Source organism: Calypte anna, chromosome 17, assembly GCF_003957555.1.
Source record: "Calypte anna isolate BGI_N300 chromosome 17, bCalAnn1_v1.p, whole genome shotgun sequence".
Classification (NCBI taxonomy): Eukaryota; Metazoa; Chordata; class Aves; order Apodiformes; family Trochilidae; genus Calypte; species Calypte anna.
This window is the reverse complement of record NC_044262.1, coordinates 8,598,165-8,620,947: the sequence shown is the minus strand read 5'-3', so window position 1 is coordinate 8,620,947 and position 22,783 is coordinate 8,598,165. Positions and strand designations below refer to the sequence as shown.

The following is a 22,783-nucleotide window of genomic DNA, read 5'->3' as shown; positions in this document are numbered from 1 at the left end:
TGGGCTTGTGGTGCTCAACTTCACACCATCTCTTGCAGCCGTGGACCATGGCAGTTGCACTTTCCAGTTGGTGGAGGAGAATGGGCTTGGGGATGGGAAGCCAGATTTCCTCTCCTTCTCCCCAGAGATGGTGGCAGAACAGTTCACACTGATGGATGCTGTGAGTATTCATTCAGCAGCTGGGTGGATGGTTCTCTGGGCACAGGCCTGGCTCATCCTTTTCCTCCTGGCCTGTTCCCTCCCCAGGAACCCCAAAGACACCCATCTCCATCCCTTTATCTTCCAGGAGCTGTTCAAGAAGGTGGTGCCTTACCACTGCCTGGGCTGCATCTGGTCCCAGCGAGACAAGAAGGGCAAGGAGCACCTGGCACCCACCATCCGTGCCACAGTCTCACAGTTCAATAGTGTGGCCAACTGTGTCATTGCCACCTGTCTTGGGGACAGGAGCCTGAAGCCACAGCAGAGAGCCAAAGTGGTGGAGCGATGGATCGAAGTGGCTCGGGTAGGGCAGCTCAGCACCCTGCTCACCTCCCACCCCCACCCAAGGGCTGAGGTCACAGAATCACTGAATGTTTAAGTTGGAAGAGACCTCCAAGCTCATCCAGTCCAACCTTTGACCAACACCACAGTCAACAACTACACCCTGTCCTTAAGGACCAGGTCCCAATGCCTTTTAAATGCCTCCAGGGATGGGGACTCCACCACTGTCCTGGGCCATTCCAGTGCCTGACAACCCTCTCAGTGAAAAAGTATTTCCTAATAATTTAGCTTGTGGGTGTGTGAATCCCAGCAGATCCCGGGGCTTTCTTTAAGGCTGAGTCCTGTCCTCTCCTTGTCTGCCTCCAGGAGTGCCGCATCCTGAAGAACTTCTCCTCCCTCCGAGCCATCCTCTCAGCTCTGCAGTGCAACGCTGTTCATCGCCTGAAGAAGACCTGGGATGAAGTCCTGAGGTAAGCAGTGCCTGCTGGGCTCCTACAGCCATGGGCAGATTTCATGGGGAAGGTCCTGCTACAGCCTTTGAGGGTGTAGGTGGTGGGGTCATCTCACCTCCAGCTTTGCCTCTTGGAGTGTGCCAAAATCCCAGGCACCAGCATAAGACATCAGGGAGCTTAGGAGGGTGAGGAAATAAAATCACCATCACCTCCTCCTCCTTCTCCTGCCAAACACCCCAGAACAGCCCCCAAACAGCAAGGCCCTGATAGAGTATTTCAGGGGTCCTTTGGGTGAGCAGAAGGGACCTCAGGGTGGCACCATTGCTGACTTCCCTCTGTGTTTCTCCCTGAGCAGGGAAAGCTTCCGGACATTCCATGAGCTCTCTGAGATCTTCTCTGATGAGAACAACCACTCACTGAGCCGGGAGCTTCTCATCAAGGTATGGGGTGATTCTGGCAGAAGTTTCCATCATGTTTCATCCCTGGCAGCACTGCTGGGGTTGCAGGCAGAGGCTGCTGAGTCTGAGGAGCAGGCAGGGAGTTTTGGACAAGACTTTCTGCTTCTGCATCCAAAAGTCATAAGTACCTGATGCTTGCAGAGCAATTCAGCAAGCAGAGATAAACAGTGGGATAGGATCCAGTGCACTGGGTGATGGCTGCTTTTAACAGCCCCAGTGCACAGTCCTCTTGATTTCAGGTGGGGTGTGAGGGTTTGTGAAAGGCTGCAGCAAAAAAGTCTTTCTTTTCCATGGAGCCTCTGCTCAGCTGCCCAGCCTAGCTCCAGTTTGAGGGCTGAGGGGACATGAAATGCAACAGGAAACAAAACATCCCACTGAGGAGCTATTTATCCAGATCTGGAAATGGGAGCAGCACCTCCCATTCACTGAGCCTCTCCTCCCTCTGAACCATGAGAAATCTCAGCTGTGATTTCCTCCTCTTCCCTCATCCCTCTTTCCCTCTACAAGGAAAGTTGTACCCTATAAAAGTAGGGTGAGGTAGCTCATCTATTAGTGCAGTTTCCCACCTGCCCTGATCCCCACCTCTCCCCACATTCCAGGAGGGCACATCCAAATTTGCCACCTTGGAGATCAACCCGAAGCGGGCACAGAAGCGGCAGCAGCAGCAGCGAGAGATGGTGAGTCCAGCAGAACCACCCCCAGGACCCCTCCCTGGCTGCTCCCACCTCCCTCCTGACCCCCCTGTCCCTTGCTGTCCCCACAGGGTGTGATGCAGGGCACCATTCCTTACCTTGGCACCTTCCTCACAGACTTGGTGATGCTCGACACAGCCATGAAGGACTTCCTGGACGTATGTACCTCCATCTCCATCCTCTCCTTCCCCTGCACAGCCCAGAGCCCGGGCTGAGGGAGGGAGGGAGGGTTGGTCCCCCGTGTGTCTTGTATTGGCCACTGCACCCTGGGCATGCTGAATGCAACACTGCACACTGGGCACCCACCTCTGTCATCTGCCAGACAGGGGGCAGGGGAAGGTGGGAGGAATTTTTTCCTGCCTATTCCATGCTGGCATTCAACTCTTTTTGTTTGTTTGTTTGTTTGTTTTTTTAAATTTGTTTTTTCTCCAGGGTGGGCTGATCAACTTTGAGAAGAGAAGGAAGGTGAGAACTTTGCATCATAGCGGGATGGAGGCTGACTTGGTCCAAGCCCAGGCTATGTCAGTCACTTTGGGGTTGATCCCTCTCACTTTCTGCTCTCACATTCTTAATTTTTGGGGAGGGGGGTGATTCTCAATTTTCATGTCTGGGGCTGGGATGGAGGAGGCCAAGGCTGTCAGACAGATCTGGTCTCACAGTTTGTGTTTGCTTCAGGAGTTTGAAGTCATTGCTCAGATCAAGCTGCTTCAGTCAGCCTGCAACAACTACAGCTTTACACAGGAGGACCAGTTCGTGGACTGGTTCCACAGCCTGGAGAGGCTCAGCGAGGCCGAGAGGTGAGCGGGGAGCAGGGCACATCAGGAGTGTTCCCATTTCTCATCCCCCTGGAGCTGCCCCAGCTCCCTCTGTGGCTCTGTCCCCTCACCCTGCTGGCACAGGGCAGAGATCTCAAACACCCTTCTCTTTTTCCTCCTTCCCTTCCCTCCTTCCCAGCTATGGACTGTCCTGTGAGATCGAGCCCCTCTCCGAGTCAGCCAGCAACACGTTGAAGGCCAAGAAAAACACAGGAATCATCAAGCGATGGAGCGAGTGAGTCTGCCCGGCCCGGCAGGATGGGGGTGGAGGTGGCTGGGCTGGGCCCTGGAGCAGAATCCCAGAGTGGTTTGGGTTGGAAGGGACCTTCAGTATCATCTGTCTCATTCCAACCCCCCTGCATGGGCAGGGACAGCTCTGTCCCCAGCCCAATTCTCAGCTGCCCCGCATCTCTCCTGGCAGCCGGCAGCCTCCCAGCTCCGAGCCCTGTGCCAGCGGCAGCTCCCACTCCAAATCCTTCGACCAGCTCAAGTGTGGGCAGTACCTCTGCAGCGGGGACGCCACCGACTCCCTCAGCGTCACCTCCGCCGGCTCCAGCAGCTCTGATGTGGAGGAGATCAACATCAGCTTCATCCCCGAGTCCCCCGACTGCCAGGAGAAGAAGGTATGGGGCAGCTGGTGGGGGCCGGGCCTCCAGAGGCCACAGGGAGGGGGATCCGAGGGGGGGGAGGGTCCTGGGGGCTGTTTCTGACCCGCCGGGGCCAGGGACACCCTTGCTGCTCCAGCAGCGTGTCGGGGCTCTCATGCCAGCGGTGGCTGTAGTCGTGTCGGTCCCCCCGTTGTCACAGGTCAGTGAGATCCCTCTGGCCTCCCTCCCCCAGCGCTGGTACGCCCCGTCTGTGGCCGACGGAGAAGCTAAAACCACTGTGTCCTCCTCCGCATCCCCTCTCCTCCCTGCCCTCCAGTTCTGGGAATCCACCTCCCTCTCCTCCCTGGACACATCGGGCATCGGGTCGGGCTCCAGCAGTGCCTCTTCCTCCTCTGTCTCCTCCACGCCGGTGACGGCGTCCCGTACCCACAAGCGCTCCGTCTCCGGCATCTCCAGCTACTCCTCCCTCTCGCTTCCCCTCTACAACCAGCAGGTCGACGACTGCTGCATCATCCGGGTCAGCCTGGCCGTGGACAACGGGAACATGTACAAGAGCATCCTGGTTAGCAGGGGCACCACGGGGACACTCACCCTGCCCAGGGTTGGGGCTTTGGGGGGCATTGTACCCAACCCCCCCGGGTTAACACCGCTTTGTGCTGACAGGTGACGAGTCAGGATAAGACCCCTGTTGTTATCCGCAAAGCCATGGCCAAACACAACTTGGATGGAGACCGGCCTGAGGACTACGAGCTCGTTCAGATCATCTCAGAGGAGAGAGGTGTGAGGTGTTCCTGGGGGGTCTGTGTGTTCCTGGAAGTGGTGTTCCTGGGGGGGGGTCTGTGTGTTCCTGGGGGGGTCTGTGTGTTCCTGGAAGTGGTGTTCCTGGGGGCTGTATCCAGGACTGACTGTCCAAGGCTGTCTGACCCAGCCTTGCTGCCTGGGCAGCACCGGGTCAGAGCTGGGCTGGGAGGTGACAGCAGAGAGGTCCCAGTGACCATGGACAACCCTCAAGCCCTACTGAGAGCCCCTTTCAGGGAAAAGGTGGCTGACTGAGCCCTCTCCTTGGTCCCTCCCAGAGCTGAAGATCCCTGACAACGCCAACGTCTTCTACGCCATGAACTCTGCCGCCAACTATGACTTTGTGCTGAAGAAGAGGGGCTTCTCCAAGGGGGTGAAGATCAAGCACGGCTCCAGCTCCACCCTGCCCAGGATGAAGCAGAAAGGCCTGAAGATCGCCAAAGGCATCTTCTAGCCACAGCCCCACTGCCACCCATCACCGACGGGGCCTTGGGGGGCAGGTTGCTCTGGGCTGGGCTGTGTCCTGTCCTTGTGCCACCCGGCACAGTGAGTGGAGCAGCCCTGGCCCTGGGGGGGGGAGGTGGCCGTGCACCCCCCTCCTGCACCGAGAGCCACGGGTGCTTCAGCAGCCACTGCCGACCCCCACCTCTCCCTGCACAAGCTCCCATTTCAATCAGGTCGTTTTTTTCTACACAGGAAGGCAGCGAGGGAGGAATTTCTCCTTTTTTTTTTTTTTTTTTTTTCTTTTTTTCTTTCCTTCTTTTTTTTTTTTTCCCCCTTTTCTCTTTTTTTTATTTGAACCTTCCATGGTGCAACACTTGTCCAGCCACCGGCCAGCCCAGGGCTGGAGTCCACCTCTGCCGTAGGTGCCTTGTGTCCGAGCCAGCTGGGGAGCAGTGACTTGCAGAGGGGCCACTTGCAAGGAGCAGATCATGAGCCGTCACTCCAGGGCTGCAAAGCCTCCCACGTGGTGGGGTGCTCTCCTTCCTGGATTTCCTGGTGGTGTTTTACCTCCCTGTCCTTCCTCCTTGGGATAACTGGCATCGCCACCGCTGCACATCTTTGCCTGTCCTTTCTCCTGGGAGAAACCACGGATGTCCCAGGTTGGGAGGTGAGCTGGAAAGGATGGAGTCCTGCCCCAGTGCTCAGAGCCCCATGGAGGAGAGTTTTGTGCTGGGATAGACCAGACCCCTCGTGCTCTTGATGACTGGAAGCCCTGCATGGTCTTGCTCCTCTCCCTGATCCAGCACATCCTCCTGCTGGGCTTGGGTGGTCCGTGTTCAAACCTGCACCAAAGATCAAACACCAGTGTCTCTTCTGCTGGGGGGCAGCTTTGTGCCATGCCCCCAGTGCTGCCAGCCCAGCGAGGAGGAAGAGGGTGAAGTTCTGCCTGAACTTGTGTAAAAAGAGACTCTGGGTTTGTGCAGGCGGGTGAGGAGCTGGGGACCTCCTGAGGATGCTCCGGGTGCCCCGGCTGCCACCGCCTGACCCACAGGAAGTGCCACTCACCTTGGGCTTTAACCAGACTTCTGCAAACATTGACCATGGGAGAAGGAGCAAGGAGACTTTTTTTGTATAAAACAAAAGTTTACTGAATTTTTTTCTTTTTTTTCCTCTTTTTTTTTTTTTTTTTTTTTTTTTTTTTTTTTTTTTCTTCAATATTTATTGGTTGTAAATAGGAGATGAACTTGTACATTTTACTAATCCAGCCTCCCTCTGCCCTGCAGCCCAGTCCCTCTCCTTTCCCCACCCTGGTATTTAAGGCTGCTGAGAGGGATGTTGGCAGCAGCAGCAGCATTGCTCTGCCATGGTTGTGAGGTGCAGACCCCGCCAGCCACCCCCTCCCTTCTTTCTCTCCCACGAGTTGCTTCAGCAGGGGCAGAAATGCTTGTTTTAATCATTGTAGGAAACACTAACTGAAGAGGGACCTTTTTTAGCTCCTGATTCCAGGTCTTTTTTAAGCGCTTCCTTACAGCACTCCTCTCTTCCTCTGTCCACGCTGGGTGGGTGCAGCACCTTCCCCAGCTCCTGGAGCAGGGCCTGGGCGGCCCCTGGGACTGCAGAATTGCTGCAGGGCCACGCTCGGGGGGCTGCTGGCAGGAGCTGGGCTGTGGGCAGCAGGCAGGGAAGAGGCTGCTTGGGTGAGAGAGTGGCCAGCACCCACCCAGCTGTCCCAGGGCCGTGTCCCCACGGGTGGCATCGCCCATCGCTGCACATGATGGGAGCCCCCGGCTCCCTGACGCAGGGGCAGCCTCTGCCCTCCCACTCTGCCCAAAGCCCAAACCAGGGTCTTGCCTCTGCTCCCACCCTCCCTCTCTCCTCCTGCTGGTGTCCCCCCAGCAGCCCAGTGTCACCCGAGGGACTGGCTGTACCATATGTATTTTGTACCACTTCAATGAAGGAGCACACTGCCCGGTGTGACTTGTACACAGCAATGTAAGTAGTCTTTGCAATAAAATCCTGATGCTCAAATGTCTCAGCCCCAGCACTGGGGTTGTCCTGTCCTCCTTTCCCCCAAATGCTGGCATGTTACTGGAGGAAAAGGAGTGGATTGACTGGGGAGGAGGTGGCACTTGTGCCTGTTGTCGGTACTTTTGTTCAGGCTGCTGAGTTGAGCTTTGGTTTGTGTTTGAACTGAGATCAAAGGCTTCTGCCAGAGGAACAGTGCCCGAGTTTCAGATGAGCCCTGTGCATTTGTACCTGTGAGTTCATTGGACTTGCATTTGGTTGCACAAATGCAGTGTCTGATTTCCTGGTTTTACTCCTTTTGATACAAGCAGTTGGTTGAAGAGCAGATGGGTCCTTACTGTGTGGAGACAGTGGTGTGCCTTGGCTTGAGGCATCACTCCTGTGGCACTGGGCTCATTTCCTTGAGTGTCTGGTGTAGTTATTTTCTGGTTTTGAATTGCACAGACAGCAGTGGGGATCACCTGGATGCTGTAGTGATTCTGAGTGTGGGGATTAAATCCTGACCTTTTGGAAATGAAGGCACTGTGGTGTGCAGACAGGGATGGTTGTGCCTTTAACTGCTCAGGCAGAATGAAACATCCACTGCAGGCTTCCCAGAGATTTTGAAAACAGCTGGGAAGTGAACTACCCCTGGCACAAGTGATTTGTGACTGCTTTGGCCTTGGGCACTGTGTTGATTGAAAGCTTGGCTTCAGATGATTTTTCCAACATGTTGAAGTCTTTATTCTTGGTACCTTCTGTACCTGAGCTCCAGCAGTGGCACATCCACTGCCTCTCTCCTGGTTTTTTCCCTTGCTGTCCTGTTGCATTGCATTGAGGTCAGGTCCATTATGCAGCCCTGGTGTTTCTGCATTCCCATGTTTATAGGACTTGCACCTTACCCTGGCTGGAGGTGCCCCAGACAGACTATTTGATGCACCCCCCCCCATATAACAACTTAAAGCCCTCAGAAATGCCTCTGTACTTAGAGTTGCAGTCACAAGGCAGAACAGGGTCTCCCAGTGAGGCACAGTGTGTGCACACCTGAGGAGCCAGTCCCCAAATGCATACTGGGGCTCTGTGCACACCTGTGTGTCCAGGAGCACAGCTGTAGCTCACTCTGAGAGCCCTGCAGATGCTGGTTTTGAGGGCTGGAGGCCAAACCTAAGGAATTATCTCAGTTTAACAAAATACAGAGAACATAACAAAAAATACTGAAGCCTTGAGCAGCCTCACACGAGTGCAGGAGGCTGAAATCATATTAAACCAGTCATTAGAGCATACTATCAGCCACTAATGAGAAACCTTGCACTTGTAACACCCTGGGGAATGCACAAGGCTCAGAAAATGCCAGCAGATCCTGAATTTCTGTGACTGGGTGGTAACAATCCAGCCAGCAATGGCAGAATAGTGAGTGGCCAAAGTCTATGGACAGGATGCTCTGCCCCACTGCCTGCTTGCTTCAGTCCTGGCTAATTACAGGGGAAGTCAGAATTGAGAAGTGCCTCAGCTGATAAGGACACCACCTCCTACATCCCACAGAGGGGAATCATCATGCACTGCCAGAAAGCATGTTCTCCTGCCAGCTTTATTTTCAAGATCTCCAGCACTGCTCACTGCTGAAGTCATGACACAGTATTTTCATTCCTCTTAGACAAGCAGAAGGGCAGCATCTGCCTGAGGGATTCCTGGAGCACTTCACCCTCCACCTCCTCAGGTATCTTTACTGTTTTCCACATGGCCACAGTGCATTTCCCACAAATGGAGAGGTTTGGGAATGCAACTGCTCCTCTTTGCTGGTGTGTTGCCAGCTTGTTTGCTACCTGGGCTCCTCCTTGAGAGTTTGTTGAGGTTTCTTGAGGACTCATTAGCCAACAATTATCAAAATGTAGGCAGTGGCTCCCAACCATCCAAATGAGAGCCATCAGCAGGCACCAGTCAGTGCAGACAGGCTGTCACCAGCTTAGTACAAGTTCTGCTTTCTTACAGCCTGGCCATGGTTGCTGACTCCTCAGTTCTCAAGGAACAAGAGTGAAGATGATTCTGTTCAGCAGCAGCCAAACTCTCACTGAGTTCACACATAGTCCAGAATTTCTGTCTCCATTTCATTTTCACTCCCATCAGAAGGCTTGAAGTCTTCTTCCTCCTCCTCTTCGTCATCCTCATCCTCTCCAGACTCATATGCCATCTGCTCTTTGCCATCTTCACTGCTTGTTGTGTTTGAGAAAAGAGCTTAATTGGGAAGAAAGAAAGAAGGACACTGTGATGCTTCTCTCAGTGAAACCTGAGGGTATTTGCAGAAGAGTTCAGAAAGGCAGAAGCCAGAGGAGCACAGGTAATGGTCCACATTGTAATAGAATTTGATCAAGCCCAAAGCAACTTGTTTTCATATTCCAGGACCCAGCAGAACTGCAGCAGATCTGCAGTGCTCTGCCTCCTCTCCTGGCTGATTTCTGACCTAGTTCACTGGATACTGTTTTGGCTCAGCAACATGGAAAAAATTATTAAATTAGTAAGTGAGGAAATAACATCAATAAAAAGTAAAATGCAGCCAACAAGAGCATCACTAAGAATAAGGTCTTGATTATCACTGTGCAAAGACATTTAAAACCTGAAGGCTGTGATAATGGGAAGGTGAGACAGGAAACCTTTACTCCCAGCCATTCCTAACCCTAACACCGTCACTCTGAAGAACAACAGCCTCAGCTCACACTGGAATGAGCCAGAATACAAAGAATACCAGATGTAGCACAAAGGAGGAGGAATGCTGCTGTCTCAGGGCTGACTGCAACATCCTAAGTCAGCCCCACGATGTCTCAATGCCAGCAGGAAGGTGGAAATAACACTATGCTGTTCCAGAACATCCTTACCAGGTCTTGTGGATCTGATGATCTGCTTTATCATCAGGGACATGGTATCTCGCAGCTCATCACTTGTCTTGGGAAGGCACCACCCATCCCTCTCTGTGCATTCCGACTCTGCGCCGTCGTTCCGATGGATGATTTTCTGGAGGCTAAAAAGCAGGAAAAGGGAAGGAGAGGTTGAGTCTTGCAGAGTCAGATGGAGGCTTCAAATGAGACAGGCTATGGCTTCTGTGTCTTATTCCCACTTCACTCCATTGAGCTGGAATAGTGTTTGGTGATTCAAGTAATTGTCATAGGGGAAGCGAAGTTCAGGTGTGGGAAGTGGGAAGTTGAACACCTCAGAAGGTTCTGCTCCAGAGGAAAGGATGGGATCTAAAGAATAGGGTTTGAAATCCAGTGCTAACAGAAGGCTCAGCTGGCACTGTGCAGTACCTTTCCACGTTCAGGTCACAGAGCTGGTAGAACATCTGCCTGTAAGGGGGTAAGGCTCCTTCCCGGAAAATGTAGATGGATTCCTGAGAGGAGGAAAGAAGGAGAGGGTTACTTTGCATTTGATGGTGTAACAGGGCAGCTCAGCTGTCCCCTTCAAGACTTACAAAACAAGAAACACCAAGTTATTTAAAAATTCTGGTAGAAGAGTAACACTTACCTTCAGTTTATACCTGCTGCAGGGAGGCTTTTTTGCACTGGATGCAGCAGAGATACCCAGCCCCTGTTTCAGGTCATGCACACTGACAGTGTGACTTACTGAAAGGCAGAAGAACAGAGTCCTGATTGGGGACAGCTTTCACACTGTGCCATTGTACTGCCATGGCTCTCTGTTGATTCAGTTTTGCTGATCAGCAAAACCCAGACCAAGCCAGCACTGAGCACGTGTTGCTCATTCTTCAGAGGCATTACTGGACAGCCAGAGGGGAGGTGGTGAGACTGGCAGCTTTTTCAGCAGCACAATTGTTCATAATTTTAACCTTTTCTACTCTTCCTGGACAACAAAAAAACAACTCTGCCCTTACACTGTACCATCACTAAACAGCAGTGAATGCTGAACTCCCAGAGTGCTGCTTGCACAGCTCCCTTCTCTCAGACAGTGGGGCTCAGCCAGACAGGCATCCAAGAGTCTCACCCTCCCCAGCTACTGGCTTAGCAGCAGCACCATATTATAACCAGAAACAGAGCTCCCATTTTGGTTTAGCTAGTACACAGGAAGACTCTTCACCACCTGTGACCAGGCTGGGGTAAAGACAGAAGAGCCAGGCAGCCCTGGTGCTGGCACAGCATACCTGGCTTCTTGACAGTGATGGGCAGGCTGTAGTTGTATGTGCTGCGTTTTGCTTTCACAGGCATGTCATTGGGGGCATAACCTAGGGGTGAAAAAAGAAAACCAGTAATGAACCAAAGGGAAACTCCCAGCAGAAGATTCCCAGCTTGGTAACAGAGGTGCCAGACTGGTGTGTCTGGGCTTTGGGATATGCTGACTTAAGCAAGGTGAGGAGGGGAGAGCCAGGAGATCAGCAGAACCCTGTAAGTTGGAAAGAGGGAGCTGTGATGTGATGGCAGTGGCAGGCCAGCTCTGGCATCATCAGATGGCCTCAGAGAGTCCTTTCCCTCTGCAAAATCAAAGCAGAGAGAATTATATCCCAAAATCTGGGACCTGAACAAGATCTTTGGGTCCTTGAAGATTCTATGAAAGCAACAGAATGTACCAGTGTCATCCCTGAGGGAGATGTTCTGCTACATCCACTTGGGCTTTGAGCACACAGAGAAGGAAAGGCAGCCAGATGCCCACTGAGCTTGGGATGTGCCAAAGGAGGAAAGGACTTCATGGGAGAACCACAGTAAGGAATGAGCTCAACAGGGGTCATCTTCATCAGAGCAGAAATATGGCCAAAATGTTTAAAAAACAAGTAAAAAGAAAAGTACTACCAGGATTAACCAGAAAGCAGAGAAGGGGTTTCAGTGGGTTGGGCCCTTTTACCATATTTCATCCCACAGCGAATTCTGAAGTCCAGGACTTGATAAATCTTGGCCTCAGGGTGTTTCCTGGGGTCGTACCCAAACCTCACCCACAGGCTTCTCCAAGGACCTGTTAACTGCACAAACACACACCAGGGCAGGTGGTTACAAAACACAGCACAGTGGTCCAGAGGTACTTGGAAAGTTTGGCTATTTCCCCCCATTGCCCAGAGATTATTTCCTTTCCCTGCTCTCTCCTCACTTGCCACACCAGTATTTGGACTGGGGCCTGGGCAGTCAGTGCAGTGAAGCACATTTTTTGGGGTGCTTTTACAAATTAACTTGCAAAGTCACAATCAAGTGTTTGTTTGGAAAAATTCTGCTACCACTGCTTGGTGGACAGTCAGTTTGAGTGTCTGACCAAACTGCAAAGCAGACTGGGAGCAACAGAGCTAAGACTTACTGAATCCTTTATGGTTATAGGACATCCCACTCAGGTATTTAGGGGCAGGACCCCTCAGAAAGGGTGTAGGACCCCACCCCACCACTGCTCCCTTGCCCTGCCCCCTCACAGCCCCCAACTCACCATGTAATAGGCTAGATATGGCAGCAGGAGTTTCAGCTTGTCTGGGTGGACACTGATGTTGGCTTTCACTGCATTCCTGGACCAGACTGGGCGGACTTCAAAGAGCTGAAATAATGAGGAACAAGCAAAGAAACAGTGGGAAGGGATTCCCAGTGGCAGCTCAGCTTCCCAAGTGGACTTCTCCTGTATTGTGGCCTTTGGCCCTTAGTGAGAGTTATCAGAATGGCAAGGGAGTGGCACAGAGTGGGACTCAACATGAGCTGGCTGCAAGGACTGAAATGTTGTCAGAAGTGCAGTGAACACAGAGATGTCTGCTGATGAGGCACCAAGAATTTCTGAGGAATTCAGAGAAAATGTCTGCCTGCATTCCTTTTCCTACACTGCATGCTGCAGCACAGTGCCCAAGTCAGGAATAAGGTAGGTACCTTTCTCAGCTCTTCCTCCACCTTTTTATCCACAGGACTGGTGCACACTTTCTTCCAGGTCTGCACAGCAGCATCCAGGGGTTTTGTGGGGATTTCTTCATCATCAAAGTTCACAAAGATTGCATTGTGGGGGCGACGGGCCCTGCTGAGGCCAATGAGGTTCTCACCAGACACCTGGGGGTTGTTGTATCCCTCCCTAAAAAAGAGGGAAAGGATCAGGTTTGCTTTTTGCCAGTGGCACACCTGGAGCTGGGGCCTCCAGGGGAACAGGAGAAAATAGAAGTTTGTGATCCAGATTTTGGGGGAAGAGCCAGGGATTCAGCCATGTGAGCAATGGGTTGGCTTACTTTTCACCCCACCACCCTATGGATTGTGGAATCCCATACTGGTACCACAGAAGACTCTCATGACACCACTGAGGAAAGAAAAACCACCCCCAGTTGCCTGGTGACAGAGGTGCCCTGTACCAGCTGACAGAAATCCCTCAGGCACTTGGTACTGATCTGCAGGAAATGCATTTGCAGCACTAAAGGCTTCACCCTCTGCATTTGCTCTCCTGTAATTACAGCAGCTCAGTGGGTACAGGGACAAGGCAAGGTGGCAGTGCAGTTATAAACTCAATCTACAAACAAGATCTGTTGGGGTTTTTTTTTTAGGAAAAAAGAAAGCTGTTGAAGGACTATAGTGAGAAAATGAAAGCTGTTTCTTGTGGGAGATCTCACAGATTGTTCTTCTGGCAAAACCAAGCAAGGGCCAGGAGGGCCCAGGCCCAGTGAGAGCAGTCACAGCACAGATGGCCTCGACTCCTGCACCTTCCCCCCTGGGCTCCATTCCCCTGGGAGCAGCAGAAACCTGGGATCACTGCACCCCATGCTGTGTGTGCTGTGCTGGGGGAGGCAGTCATCTGCACCAGATCATCCTCAAGTGGACTTGAGCTGAGCTTTCTGCTGGCCAGGCAGTTCCTCAGGCATGTCTGCCCGTGTTGTGCTGAATCAGGAGGGGAAAAACACAACAGGCAGCAGCTTGAAGAGATGGAATACATGAACAATGTATTTAGTGCTGCTCTGATGCAAGGATTCCTCTCTTAGAAGTACAGAACAAACCAACAAAATATTTCAGTGCCTGTCCATCCCAGAGCCAGCCCAGCCATGCACTGCATTATGAGGAAAGGCCCAAACCTGTGCTGAATGTCTGGCCTGTAGAAATAATCAACAGGAGTGTCCAGACGTGAGAAGATGGGGGGTGGGATGTAGAGGGGTAATTCCCTGTTGAAAAATTCTTCCTTCTCTGGTTTGAGCATTAGGACTTTGTCATACATGGAGGTTTGTTTGCCATCAGGACCAGAGTGCATTGCCAGGTACTGGAAATCAGACATTCCTGGGAGAAAGGAGTAAAAACACTGTCAGTTTCCTTGTCAGTTTCACAATGTTCTCACTCAGCATCCAGGAGCAGGAGGCAGCTAAGTTCATGCAAAGGTTTATACAGCAAGGAGGCTGTAACAACAGGAGACTGCATTGTCCTTCTGGTCCTGAATTTTTAGAGGGAAACACTTCCCTCTCCCATCAGACATTTAAGCCACGTTGACACAAACCCCAAAATTACCTTGAAATTTGTAAAGAGTGGTGACAGTCCCAAGAATTTCCATTTCAAACTGGACTTCTGGCTGGGTTTGTTCTTCAGTGTCTGACTGCTGCTGCTTCTTCTTCTTCTTAGTCCTCCTCCTGACTTTGAGCAGCACGGTGGAGGTGGGGAAGCGATTGGCACAGACCGGGTGGCAGTAAGGGTCCTTGGGGCGGAAATACAGCTCCAGCCTTTTGGCGGGGTCGGCGTAGATCTGGGCGGGCAGAGCCTGCATTAGCACAGCCCCCGGGCAGCCCGGCTCCCCTGGGCTCCAGCAGACCCCCACCCGCACACCCTCTCACCGTGGGGCTCCTCCCTCGCTCCATTTCAGGGATGGTGAATCCCTGTGCCCAGCGCACCGGGGGAAGCGCAGCCGCTCCCACCCTTCCCAATGCCTCACATTTCCTCTCTGGTGGGCAGCAGCGGCCCAGACCAGTGTGGGACGTGCGGGAAAGGCAGGGTCTTGCGGGGGGAGAGCCCCCGGCCCCCTCCCTCCTGCAGCCCCACAACCCCTCAGGTGTGACCAAGGGCCCCGCTCCCCCATGAGCCTCCCTCAGCTCCCGGGCCTCCCTCACCCGCGACACCCCCTGCTCTCCTCCCAGCGTCCGCAGCATGGCCCCGACGTCCCGCACCAGCCCCGGGTACTCCACGCACACCAACCGCGGGCTGCGGGGCAGCTCCAGCACCGCCGAGCCCCGCTCCCCCCTCAGCCCCTGAGCCGCCATCGCTGACACTCACACCGGCCGCCCCGCAGCGGCCCCCGCGCCGCGACACAAAGGTTCCGCTGCACATTGGTTCCGGGCATGAGGAGATGGAGGTTTGTGAGGAGATGGAGATGGAGGTTGGTGAGGAGATGGAGGTTTGTGAGGAGATGGAGGTTGTGAGGAGATGGAGATGGAGGTTTGTGAGGAGATGGAGGTTAGTGAGGAGATGGAGGTTGGTGAGGAGATGGAGGTCCAGGGTGGGTGCTGGGTCTGCTCGGCCCAGCTTGGCCTCTGCCAAGGCAGGATTTGTGCACAGGAATCAGTGTGTGCTGAGCCTCCCTTTGTGTTTCTGAGGTGATTCCTCTGTGTGTGTTGCAGGGAGCTGTTTGGGACTGGTGTGGGTGCAGGTGGGATTGTGGGGGCCAGGACTGTCCTGCTGGCGATGGCCATGGTGGCCACCAGGAAGAACAAACCCTGAGCCAAGGTGTCCTTCACCAGGACATCCCTGTGTCACCAGGCAGGACAACACCCTCTGACCCTGGGCTGGAGAGGGTTTGCTGCCCAACCCTAATGCCAGGGAGGAAACCCTCTGGTGGCAAACACACAGAGAAATCACTTGGTTACAAGCAAACCTTTAATGAACTGGACCCATCATTACAAGGTGGTGGTTTTTTTTTCTTGGTTCTACAGGAGTTCCTCGGCCAGGGAGATGTTGGCAACCTGTGGCAGCTTCAGGTAGTCTGAGTTCCAGAATTCCACAAAATGGGCTCTCAGGTCCTGCTTCACAGAGTTCTTGTTCATCTTGTTGTTGATTTCCAGGTAGTAAGTGCCCTTGTTGCTGTAGGGTGGCCAGGTAACAGGCACCTTTGAATTCCCTTTGTTGGGATCACTGCGGAAAAAATGAGAAATAGGAGTTTAGTTTGATCAGGACAGCAAGATCAAACTCCAGCACTGGGAGAGAGCCAGGCTCACAACAGAAGTACAGACACAGGACTCCCAACATCTGGGAATTACTCCTGAGAAGTGAACGAACAAAAGCAGCAAACTCAAAATGTTTCACTGTAGTCACTCACCCTGTCCTGGCAAAATTGGTCCAGTAAGCAATCATGGCACGTGAGACAGTCCTGTGCTTGGGCAGATAGCCCAGGGGTGTGGCAAAGGGTTTCCCAAAGACATACTGCAGGTCATCAGCATGGTCTGCTCCCATCCATTTTGGGTAGAGGGGCATTCGGGATGGCTGGGAGAACACATAGCTGTATGTGCTGGCATTCCTGGGGAAATCAAACAGACTGGATGGAGGGGAGGGCAGGGGAAGGGCTGTGGATTCATAACAATACTTGCAGAGCCAGAGGTTCAACCCTGGAAGATCCACACATGCACCTAAGAGGTTTTTAAGAAGCAAACCCTTGTTTTAATGGGAACTTAAAGCAAGCTCACAGCATGATTCCCTTGCAGCACTGGAGAAATAGTCTCAGCACGACCCAAATCTAAGCATGTACCAAAAGCCCTGCTCCCCTGAAGCTCAGCCCCTGTGCTGGAATCCCAGTGCCCCAGACCCCAGGCAGGTTTTGGGCTGAGGGCTGAGCTGCTCACCGGGCATTCTGCAGGTGCAGATTTAGTGCCCACTGTGTGGGGATCAGGAAGATATAGTCAGTAATCAGGTTCACCACTGTCCTCTTAATGACCTCCTGGCCTGGCTTGTCACCCCACTCCTCTGTGTAGGCATCATATGTGATATTGGCCCCACGCTCCCCCCTGTCCACGGTCAGTCCTTTGATCAAATTGTAGACTTGGTCCCTGAAAAGACAAACAGGATCAACACATTACTGACCAGCACCTTCCAGTGGGGCAGGGCTTGTGGAAATGGAACCCAACACCCACTGGGAGTCACACCCAGCCCTGCAGAAATGGTTTGATGGAGTAAAAAATCAGTGATTTCACTCTTAGACAGAGGACATATTCTTCCCAGCTTCCTCAGCAGAACAGTTTGGGCCCAGATTGTCCACAGATTCCTTTCATCCCCAGAGAGGAGTCTAGTGCCCTGACACATGCTCCAGACACCCTGGCTTGGAGTGACACCCTGTTTTGAAGGTAGGGCCCTGTCCACTCAGCCCTTGGAATTTGGAGGCCACATTGAAGATGAGGATCCTCCTGGTCAGATATTCAGGATCATTCTTCACTTACACAGAGACTTTCCCAAAGGGTCGGTTGATAGCAGGCAGGTCAAAGCCAGCAAAGAGGTGTCCATCCATGTCATTGACCCCAGCAATGTAGTCAATGTCAGCAGCATTGGCAAAGAGGTTCTCTGGCATGTCTGGGAGGAAGTCTCCATCAATGACAGGAGTGAGGGCAAGAGTGTGAACCAGGGGAACTGCAGCAGGAGGAAAACCAGAGTCCATTAGGAGCTGAGAAGACAGAAGGGTGGTGTGACATATCCCTGTAGGAAGAACAGGTTCAGGAGGAGGAGGAGGAGAGCTTGGGCAGGGACCAGCATGGGCAGAGTGTCACCTGAGGGCAGGGTGACCATGGGATGATGTTCAGTAGGTGGAGAAGAGCAAGAGATCTGCCAGTCAAGCACCAGCAGGTAACATCAAAAATCCCTCTGTTCCATCAGCTTCCCAAACAGCCCAGCCAAAGGTATGGAAGGACAGAACTTCTCCCATCCCACCTGGCTCTGCTCACTCATTGCCAGGACATCCAGCTCCAGCCAGGGTGGCTGCACAAAGGTGCCTTGGCCACATTTTGTCCTGAGCAAGGCTAAAGACTGGGGCTGTTAGCTAGGAACATGAGGAGAACACATGGAGAAGAGTTCCCTTGGGAAAGAAATCCCTACAAGCAGCAAATGTGGAAACTTTCTCCGGTGTGAGAGTCCCAGACTCCAACCAGCAACTCACATGAAAATAGCAGGGTTGAGGTCAATTCTTATTTTTTTTTTTTGGTCAGCTGAGTTTCTGTAAGCCTTGGCAATCAGGCCAGTGCCTGCCAAGGCCGGGTGAGCTGTGTGTGTGTGACCAGGGCACGGCAGTGGGGACTCACTGGGCAGGTTGGTGAGCTGCAGGTGGTAGGCCAGGGTCAGGACTTCGGGGTCAGCGTTGCGCAGGCACTGAGCCAAAGCAGAGGTGTTGGTGCTGAAACAGCCCACTTTTTCTCCAAGCTGCAGGAGGAGAGAGAGAGAGAAACCTCCCAGTGTTACCTCCCAGAGCCTCCAAGCTTCACAGAGGCAGAGGAGCTTCCAGTCTCCAAGCAACATGTTTCCAAAGCTCTGTTTGGCAGCAGGGCTCCTGCCAGCCCCCCTGGGGGTTATGTTTGTCTCCAGGGAATCACATTTTGGGGGGTTTTCCATTCAAGACTTGCACTTTACCTTTTTAGCCCAGGTGAGTGGGTCCTTCTGGATGGCCCAGCTGCAGAGCCCAACACCACTCTGGCTGATGGCCCTCTTGAACAGACCCTTGTTCTTTGGGGTCAGTGTCTGTGGGACACAATAGAAACAAGGGGGTTTCGGGTGTGACATCTTGAGGAGGTCACTGCCTGCCAGACCTGCCCAGTCCCTCACAACTTCTGCACCAGCCCCAGGAAGCTGCTTGTGCTCTTTGACATTCTCAGCAGTTCAAAGTGATGTGGTGAGAAGAGGAGCAGAGGAGGGGGACAAGGGAAGAAAATGCTACTTCAGCAGAGGTGCCAGAACCAAGGACACCTGCCTGCAGTGGGACTGATGAAACTGAAGAAGGAGGAGTGACTACAAAAGCACAGAGGTGAATCAGGAAAGGAAAGCAGTGTGTGTGGAGGAAAGCAGTGGAGTGACAGGGGCCTCATCTCTCCTTTTCCAGAGAAGGGGCTCTGGTGGGGTCTGACAAAGGCAACACACCTGCAGGGAGACACTGACAGCACCAGCTGATTCCCCAAAGATGGTGATGTTTTCTGGGTCACCCCCAAAGGCCTTGATATTCCTCTTCACCCAGGCAATAGCCATGCGCTGGTCCTTCAGCCCATAGTTCCCTGAGCAACAGAGAGCACCCACCCCTGAGCCAAGGCACAGCAAAGCTGAGGAGCTGGGATCCCATGGGAAGAGGGAGCAGCAGCAGTACCTGGCATGTTGGCATCTCCCGTGCTCAGGAAGCCCAGAGGCCCCAAGCGGTAGTTGATGGTCACCACAATCACGTTGCCCCTCACGGCGATCTCCTCCCCATCATAGAGGTAATTATTGAGGAAATTGGCTCCCTGGCTCCCTCCGAGGAAGAAAGCTCCACCGTAGATAAAGATCATCACTGGCAGGTTGGTAGAGACTGGGAGGTGAGGAAGAAAAGCAGTGAGAGCCTCCACACGGCCAGAAGGTGCTGCCCGCCCACCCCTCAGCATCTCCCCCTGGCCACAGCAGCCAGGATGCTCTGCTCCCACCTTCCCTCTGGAAAGCAGCACTCCTCCAGTTGCCCACTACAGGAATATAACTGCTCCAGAGCAATTTGTCCCCAAAAGGCAACAGAGGATCTCCTCCCCAGGTCTCTGCCAAGCCCATACCCTCTCTCCTCCCCTGGGGGATCCAGATGTTCAGGTAGAGGCAGTCCTCTGCCCCACGGACAGCACTTTGTGTCAGAGTCACCTGCATGCAGCGACTTCTGAAATTTTTTGCCTTCAGTGTTCCTGAGAAGAGAGAGGGAAGAGAACAGATCCTGGTTAGAGCATCAGCTCCATCCTCTGGCTGCAAGCTCTCTAACCATCCACCTTCCCCTCTGTGACTCCAATGCAGAGGCAGCAAAGCCCCCTCAGTCACTGTGAGCAGTCTGAGTGACAAAAGTGGGACCCTTCCTCCCGCGAAGGAGCTCTGGACAGCAGAGGTGTGGGGAGGGGAGATGCAGGTGCCAGGCTTCTGGTTTGGTACTTCATGGGGTTATTTGAGCTGCTTGGAACAGACTCTCATACCCTCCATGAGACTAAGAGCTTTTTATTGGAGCTGCTTAGGTGAAAGCAGGCAACAACAACTTTGGCTTTTCAATAATGAACTAAAGAAGACAAGATAAAACCCCAAACCAAAGGCATTAAAAATTAGGTCTTACCTTCCCAGCCAGGATGAGGTTCAGGGTCTTCCAAAGGCTTTGGAGGGGCAGCAAAGGGGATCCCTTTGAAGATGTCGACATATTCCCCAAAGAGTCCCAGTTTTTTACTCTCACCTTCCACAAAACCACCCTCGGTGTACACCACTCCCAGCTACATGTGGTAACATGGAGAGGAGAGGAAGAGAAAAGAAAAAAAAATCCATTGCACAGTCCTTCATGCTTCTGGCTTCCCATGTTGCCAGAATTCCCACCTTCCCCTGCCCAGTCCCCCAGATGGATCCCCTTGTAGCCCCCCTTCCTTGGCCATCCCTTTGGAGCAGACCAGCAGCAGGAAGCCTCAGACATAAACAGCAGAGGGAAAGGACCTTCAGCCTTGAACGTCACCCAGGCCAGGCCTGACACAGGAATGTGCAGGAACTTTTGGAAAAAGGATGTTGAGAGCCTTTGCCATGTTTAGGGCAGGAAAACACCCTGCCTTTAGCTGTCACATTCTGCAAGTCCTTTTCCCTGAGCTCCAGCAGGGATTAGCTCAGTCAGCCAGGAGCAGGCACTGCCTTGCAAAGCCCTCAGCAGTGCTTCTGTACTCACAGTTGCAGCCCATGCTGTGCCAAGGCAGGTGCAGAAGGTGAAGCAGAGGATCTCCCAGCCAGCCATGGTGAGTGCACACCTGAAGCATGGGGGTGGATATTTATAAAGCCAGGAGGGCAGCTCTGTGCCAATCCTAACTCTTGGCTCCAGGGTAAAGCAGGGGACACACTTGTCCTTCAGTGGGCTGAGCCCAGGCCATGGCTGATGTGGACTGGAGCCACTGTGTGAGAGCCCTGCAGATGGTGCTTTCATGGGCTGGAGGCCAAACCTAAGGAATTATCTCAGTTTAACAAAATACCAGAGAACGTAACAAAAAATACTGAAGCCTTGAGCAGCCTCACACGAGTGCAGGAGGCTGAAATCATATTAAACCAGTCATTAGAGCATATTATCAGCCACTAATGAGAAACCTTGCACTCGTAACACCCTGGGGAATGCACAAGGCTCAGAAAATGCCAGCAGATCCTGAATTTCTGTGACTGGGTGGTAACAATCCAGCCAGCAATGGCAGAATAGTGAGTGGCCAAAGTCTATGGACAGGATGCTCTGCCCCACTTTCCTAACTCAGGGAACTGTAAGGAAGCCAATTTCAGAGCTCTGGGGGGCACTGCAGATATGTGCTGCTCAGTCACTCCCTCATGTGACATTTTCATGCCTTGACAACTTTTTCTCCCATCCATCATTTCAAAAGTGGGTGCAGCTGCTCAGTACACCAGATGTCCCTGTATCCCTGGCAGAATATGTCAGGACAGCTCTCCTGATTTGACAGATCAGAGGACAGAAAACAAACCTGAACTGTGCCAAGGGCATGCAGGACAGCTGATAGCAAACTGGAGTGGGACCCAAAGGCCTCCATTTGGATTCCTGGCTTAATTACACAGCCCAATATCTCACTCTTAACAATGTTTAACAGGAAAGACAATCACGAAAGCTTCAGAGGAGCCAGCAGTAGTTCCAACCGCAGCAGTTTTGGAGCAGGTCTGTGTGTTCAGCTCAGCCAGAAAACCTGCACCTTTCTCAGCTCTTCCTCCACCTTCTCATCCATTGGTGCATCCTTCCTTCCAGCAGCAGCCACTGGGATTTCTTCATCCTCAAAGCCACTCTTGTGACACCACTGAGGAAAGAAAACTTAAATTTATTTTAAAACCCTGCAAACCCACCCCCAGTTGCCTGGTGACAGAGGTGCCCTGTACCAGCTGACAGAAATCCCTCAGGCACTTGGTACTGATCTGCAGGAAATGCATTTGCAGCACTAAAGGCTTCACCCTCTGCATTTGCTCTCCTGTAATTACAGCAGCTCAGTGGGTACAGGGACAAGGCAAGGTGGCAGTGCAGTTATAAACTCAATCTACAAACAAGATCTGTTTTGTTTTGTTTTTTAGAAAAAAAGAAAGCTGTTGAAGGACTATAGTGAGAAAATGAAAGCTGTTTCTTGTGGGAGATCTCACAGATTGTTCTTCTGGCAAAACCAAGCAGGGGCCAGGAGGGCCCAGGCCCAGTGAGAGCAGTCACAGCACAGATGGCCTCGACTCCTGCACCTTCCCCCCTGGGCTCCATTCCCCTGGGAGCAGCAGAAACCTGGGATCACTGCACCCCATGCTGTGTGTGCTGTGCTGGGGGAGGCAGTCATCTGCACCAGATCATCCTCAAGTGGACTTGAGCTGAGCTTTCTGCTGGCCAGGCAGTTCCTCAGGCATGTCTGCCCGTGTTGTGCTGAATCAGGAGGGGAAAAACACAACAGGGCAGCAGCTTGAAGAGGTGAAGGTCTCCATCCCATCCCCACCCCATGCAGCCAAGCTCTCCCCATCCCTGAGCCCACCTTGCTCACGGGCACCCTGCACCCAGAGGTCAGCAGAGCACAGCCAAGCTCCACTCCCCCCACCCCTGTGGAGTCCTTAGGTCAGGGATGTCCCTGTGTGTGTGTTTGGCTGTCAGTGCTTCAGCCATTTCTGTTCCTTCTGCTCGGCCCAGCAGGGTGGGCAGTGAATGTGTTCATTCTGAGACAGCCCTGGGATGGGGCAGAAGCAGAACTACCAGTCCCAAAAACTGAGGAGCCCTGAGATAGGCTCCTCAAAGTGATGAGCCTGACTTAAAAATTGTGATTAAAAAAAAAAAAAGCAAAAAAAAATGTAGATATTCACCGTTTTCAGCCTGTAGGGTGCAGTAGTACCACATTTTCAGCTTTAAAAAGCCTGTAATTCCTTTGGCTCTGCCACTCCAGCTCTCAGTACACCTGAGCAT

The 22,783-nt window shown here is 52.8% G+C and overlaps 3 protein-coding genes across 10 annotated transcripts in view; 1 reads left to right on the top strand and 2 right to left on the bottom strand.

Annotated features, from left to right (window-relative positions):
- Window positions 1–6,775, top strand: part of RALGDS (ral guanine nucleotide dissociation stimulator) — a 55,909-nt gene extending 49,134 nt beyond the window's left edge. Inside the window, exons 6-18 of one of the 6 annotated variants that reach the window (XM_030461189.1) lie at window positions 39–160; window positions 287–502; window positions 847–950; window positions 1,288–1,372; window positions 1,990–2,067; window positions 2,154–2,240; window positions 2,515–2,547; window positions 2,758–2,879; window positions 3,037–3,132; window positions 3,319–3,520; window positions 3,999–4,067; window positions 4,169–4,283; window positions 4,582–6,775. In XM_030461189.1, the coding sequence (XP_030317049.1) occupies window positions 39–160; window positions 287–502; window positions 847–950; window positions 1,288–1,372; window positions 1,990–2,067; window positions 2,154–2,240; window positions 2,515–2,547; window positions 2,758–2,879; window positions 3,037–3,132; window positions 3,319–3,520; window positions 3,999–4,067; window positions 4,169–4,283; window positions 4,582–4,757 (1,505 nt within the window). In that variant the 3' untranslated portion in view covers window positions 4,758–6,775. Of the gene's footprint in view, window positions 1–38; window positions 161–286; window positions 503–846; window positions 951–1,287; window positions 1,373–1,989; window positions 2,068–2,153; window positions 2,241–2,514; window positions 2,548–2,757; window positions 2,880–3,036; window positions 3,133–3,318; window positions 3,521–3,704; window positions 4,068–4,168; window positions 4,284–4,581 lie in introns of all 6 variants that reach the window. The other 5 variants (XM_030461188.1, XM_030461185.1, XM_030461183.1 and 2 more) reach the window with 5 other exon arrangements.
- A 1,346-nt stretch (window positions 6,776–8,121) lies between these two features.
- GTF3C5 (general transcription factor IIIC subunit 5) lies at window positions 8,122–14,946 on the bottom strand. Of its 3 annotated transcripts, none has more exons than XM_008497309.2 (11): window positions 14,775–14,946; window positions 14,182–14,413; window positions 13,758–13,956; window positions 12,580–12,775; window positions 12,155–12,259; window positions 11,591–11,705; window positions 10,896–10,976; window positions 10,265–10,362; window positions 10,048–10,130; window positions 9,622–9,764; window positions 8,122–8,983 (listed from the first exon to the last, which is right to left on the bottom strand). In XM_008497309.2, exons 1-11 carry the CDS (start codon window positions 14,922–14,924, stop codon window positions 8,826–8,828), a joined length of 1,560 nt encoding a protein of 519 aa, XP_008495531.2. In that variant the 5' UTR covers window positions 14,925–14,946; the 3' UTR covers window positions 8,122–8,825. The 3 variants fall into 3 exon arrangements, with proteins under 3 accessions (XP_008495531.2, XP_030317322.1, XP_030317324.1); XM_030461462.1 differs by having other exon boundaries at window positions 14,854–14,931; XM_030461464.1 differs by having other exon boundaries at window positions 14,860–14,909.
- A 573-nt stretch (window positions 14,947–15,519) lies between these two features.
- Window positions 15,520–20,628, bottom strand: CEL (carboxyl ester lipase). Its single transcript, XM_030461265.1, has 11 exons — window positions 20,543–20,628; window positions 19,955–20,105; window positions 19,419–19,541; window positions 18,989–19,186; window positions 18,769–18,899; window positions 18,265–18,372; window positions 17,940–18,057; window positions 17,088–17,274; window positions 16,497–16,700; window positions 15,977–16,174; window positions 15,520–15,792 (listed from the first exon to the last, which is right to left on the bottom strand). Exons 1-11 carry the CDS (start codon window positions 20,606–20,608, stop codon window positions 15,588–15,590), a joined length of 1,689 nt encoding a protein of 562 aa, XP_030317125.1. The 5' UTR covers window positions 20,609–20,628; the 3' UTR covers window positions 15,520–15,587.
- Between the last annotated feature and the right edge of the window lie 2,155 nt (window positions 20,629–22,783).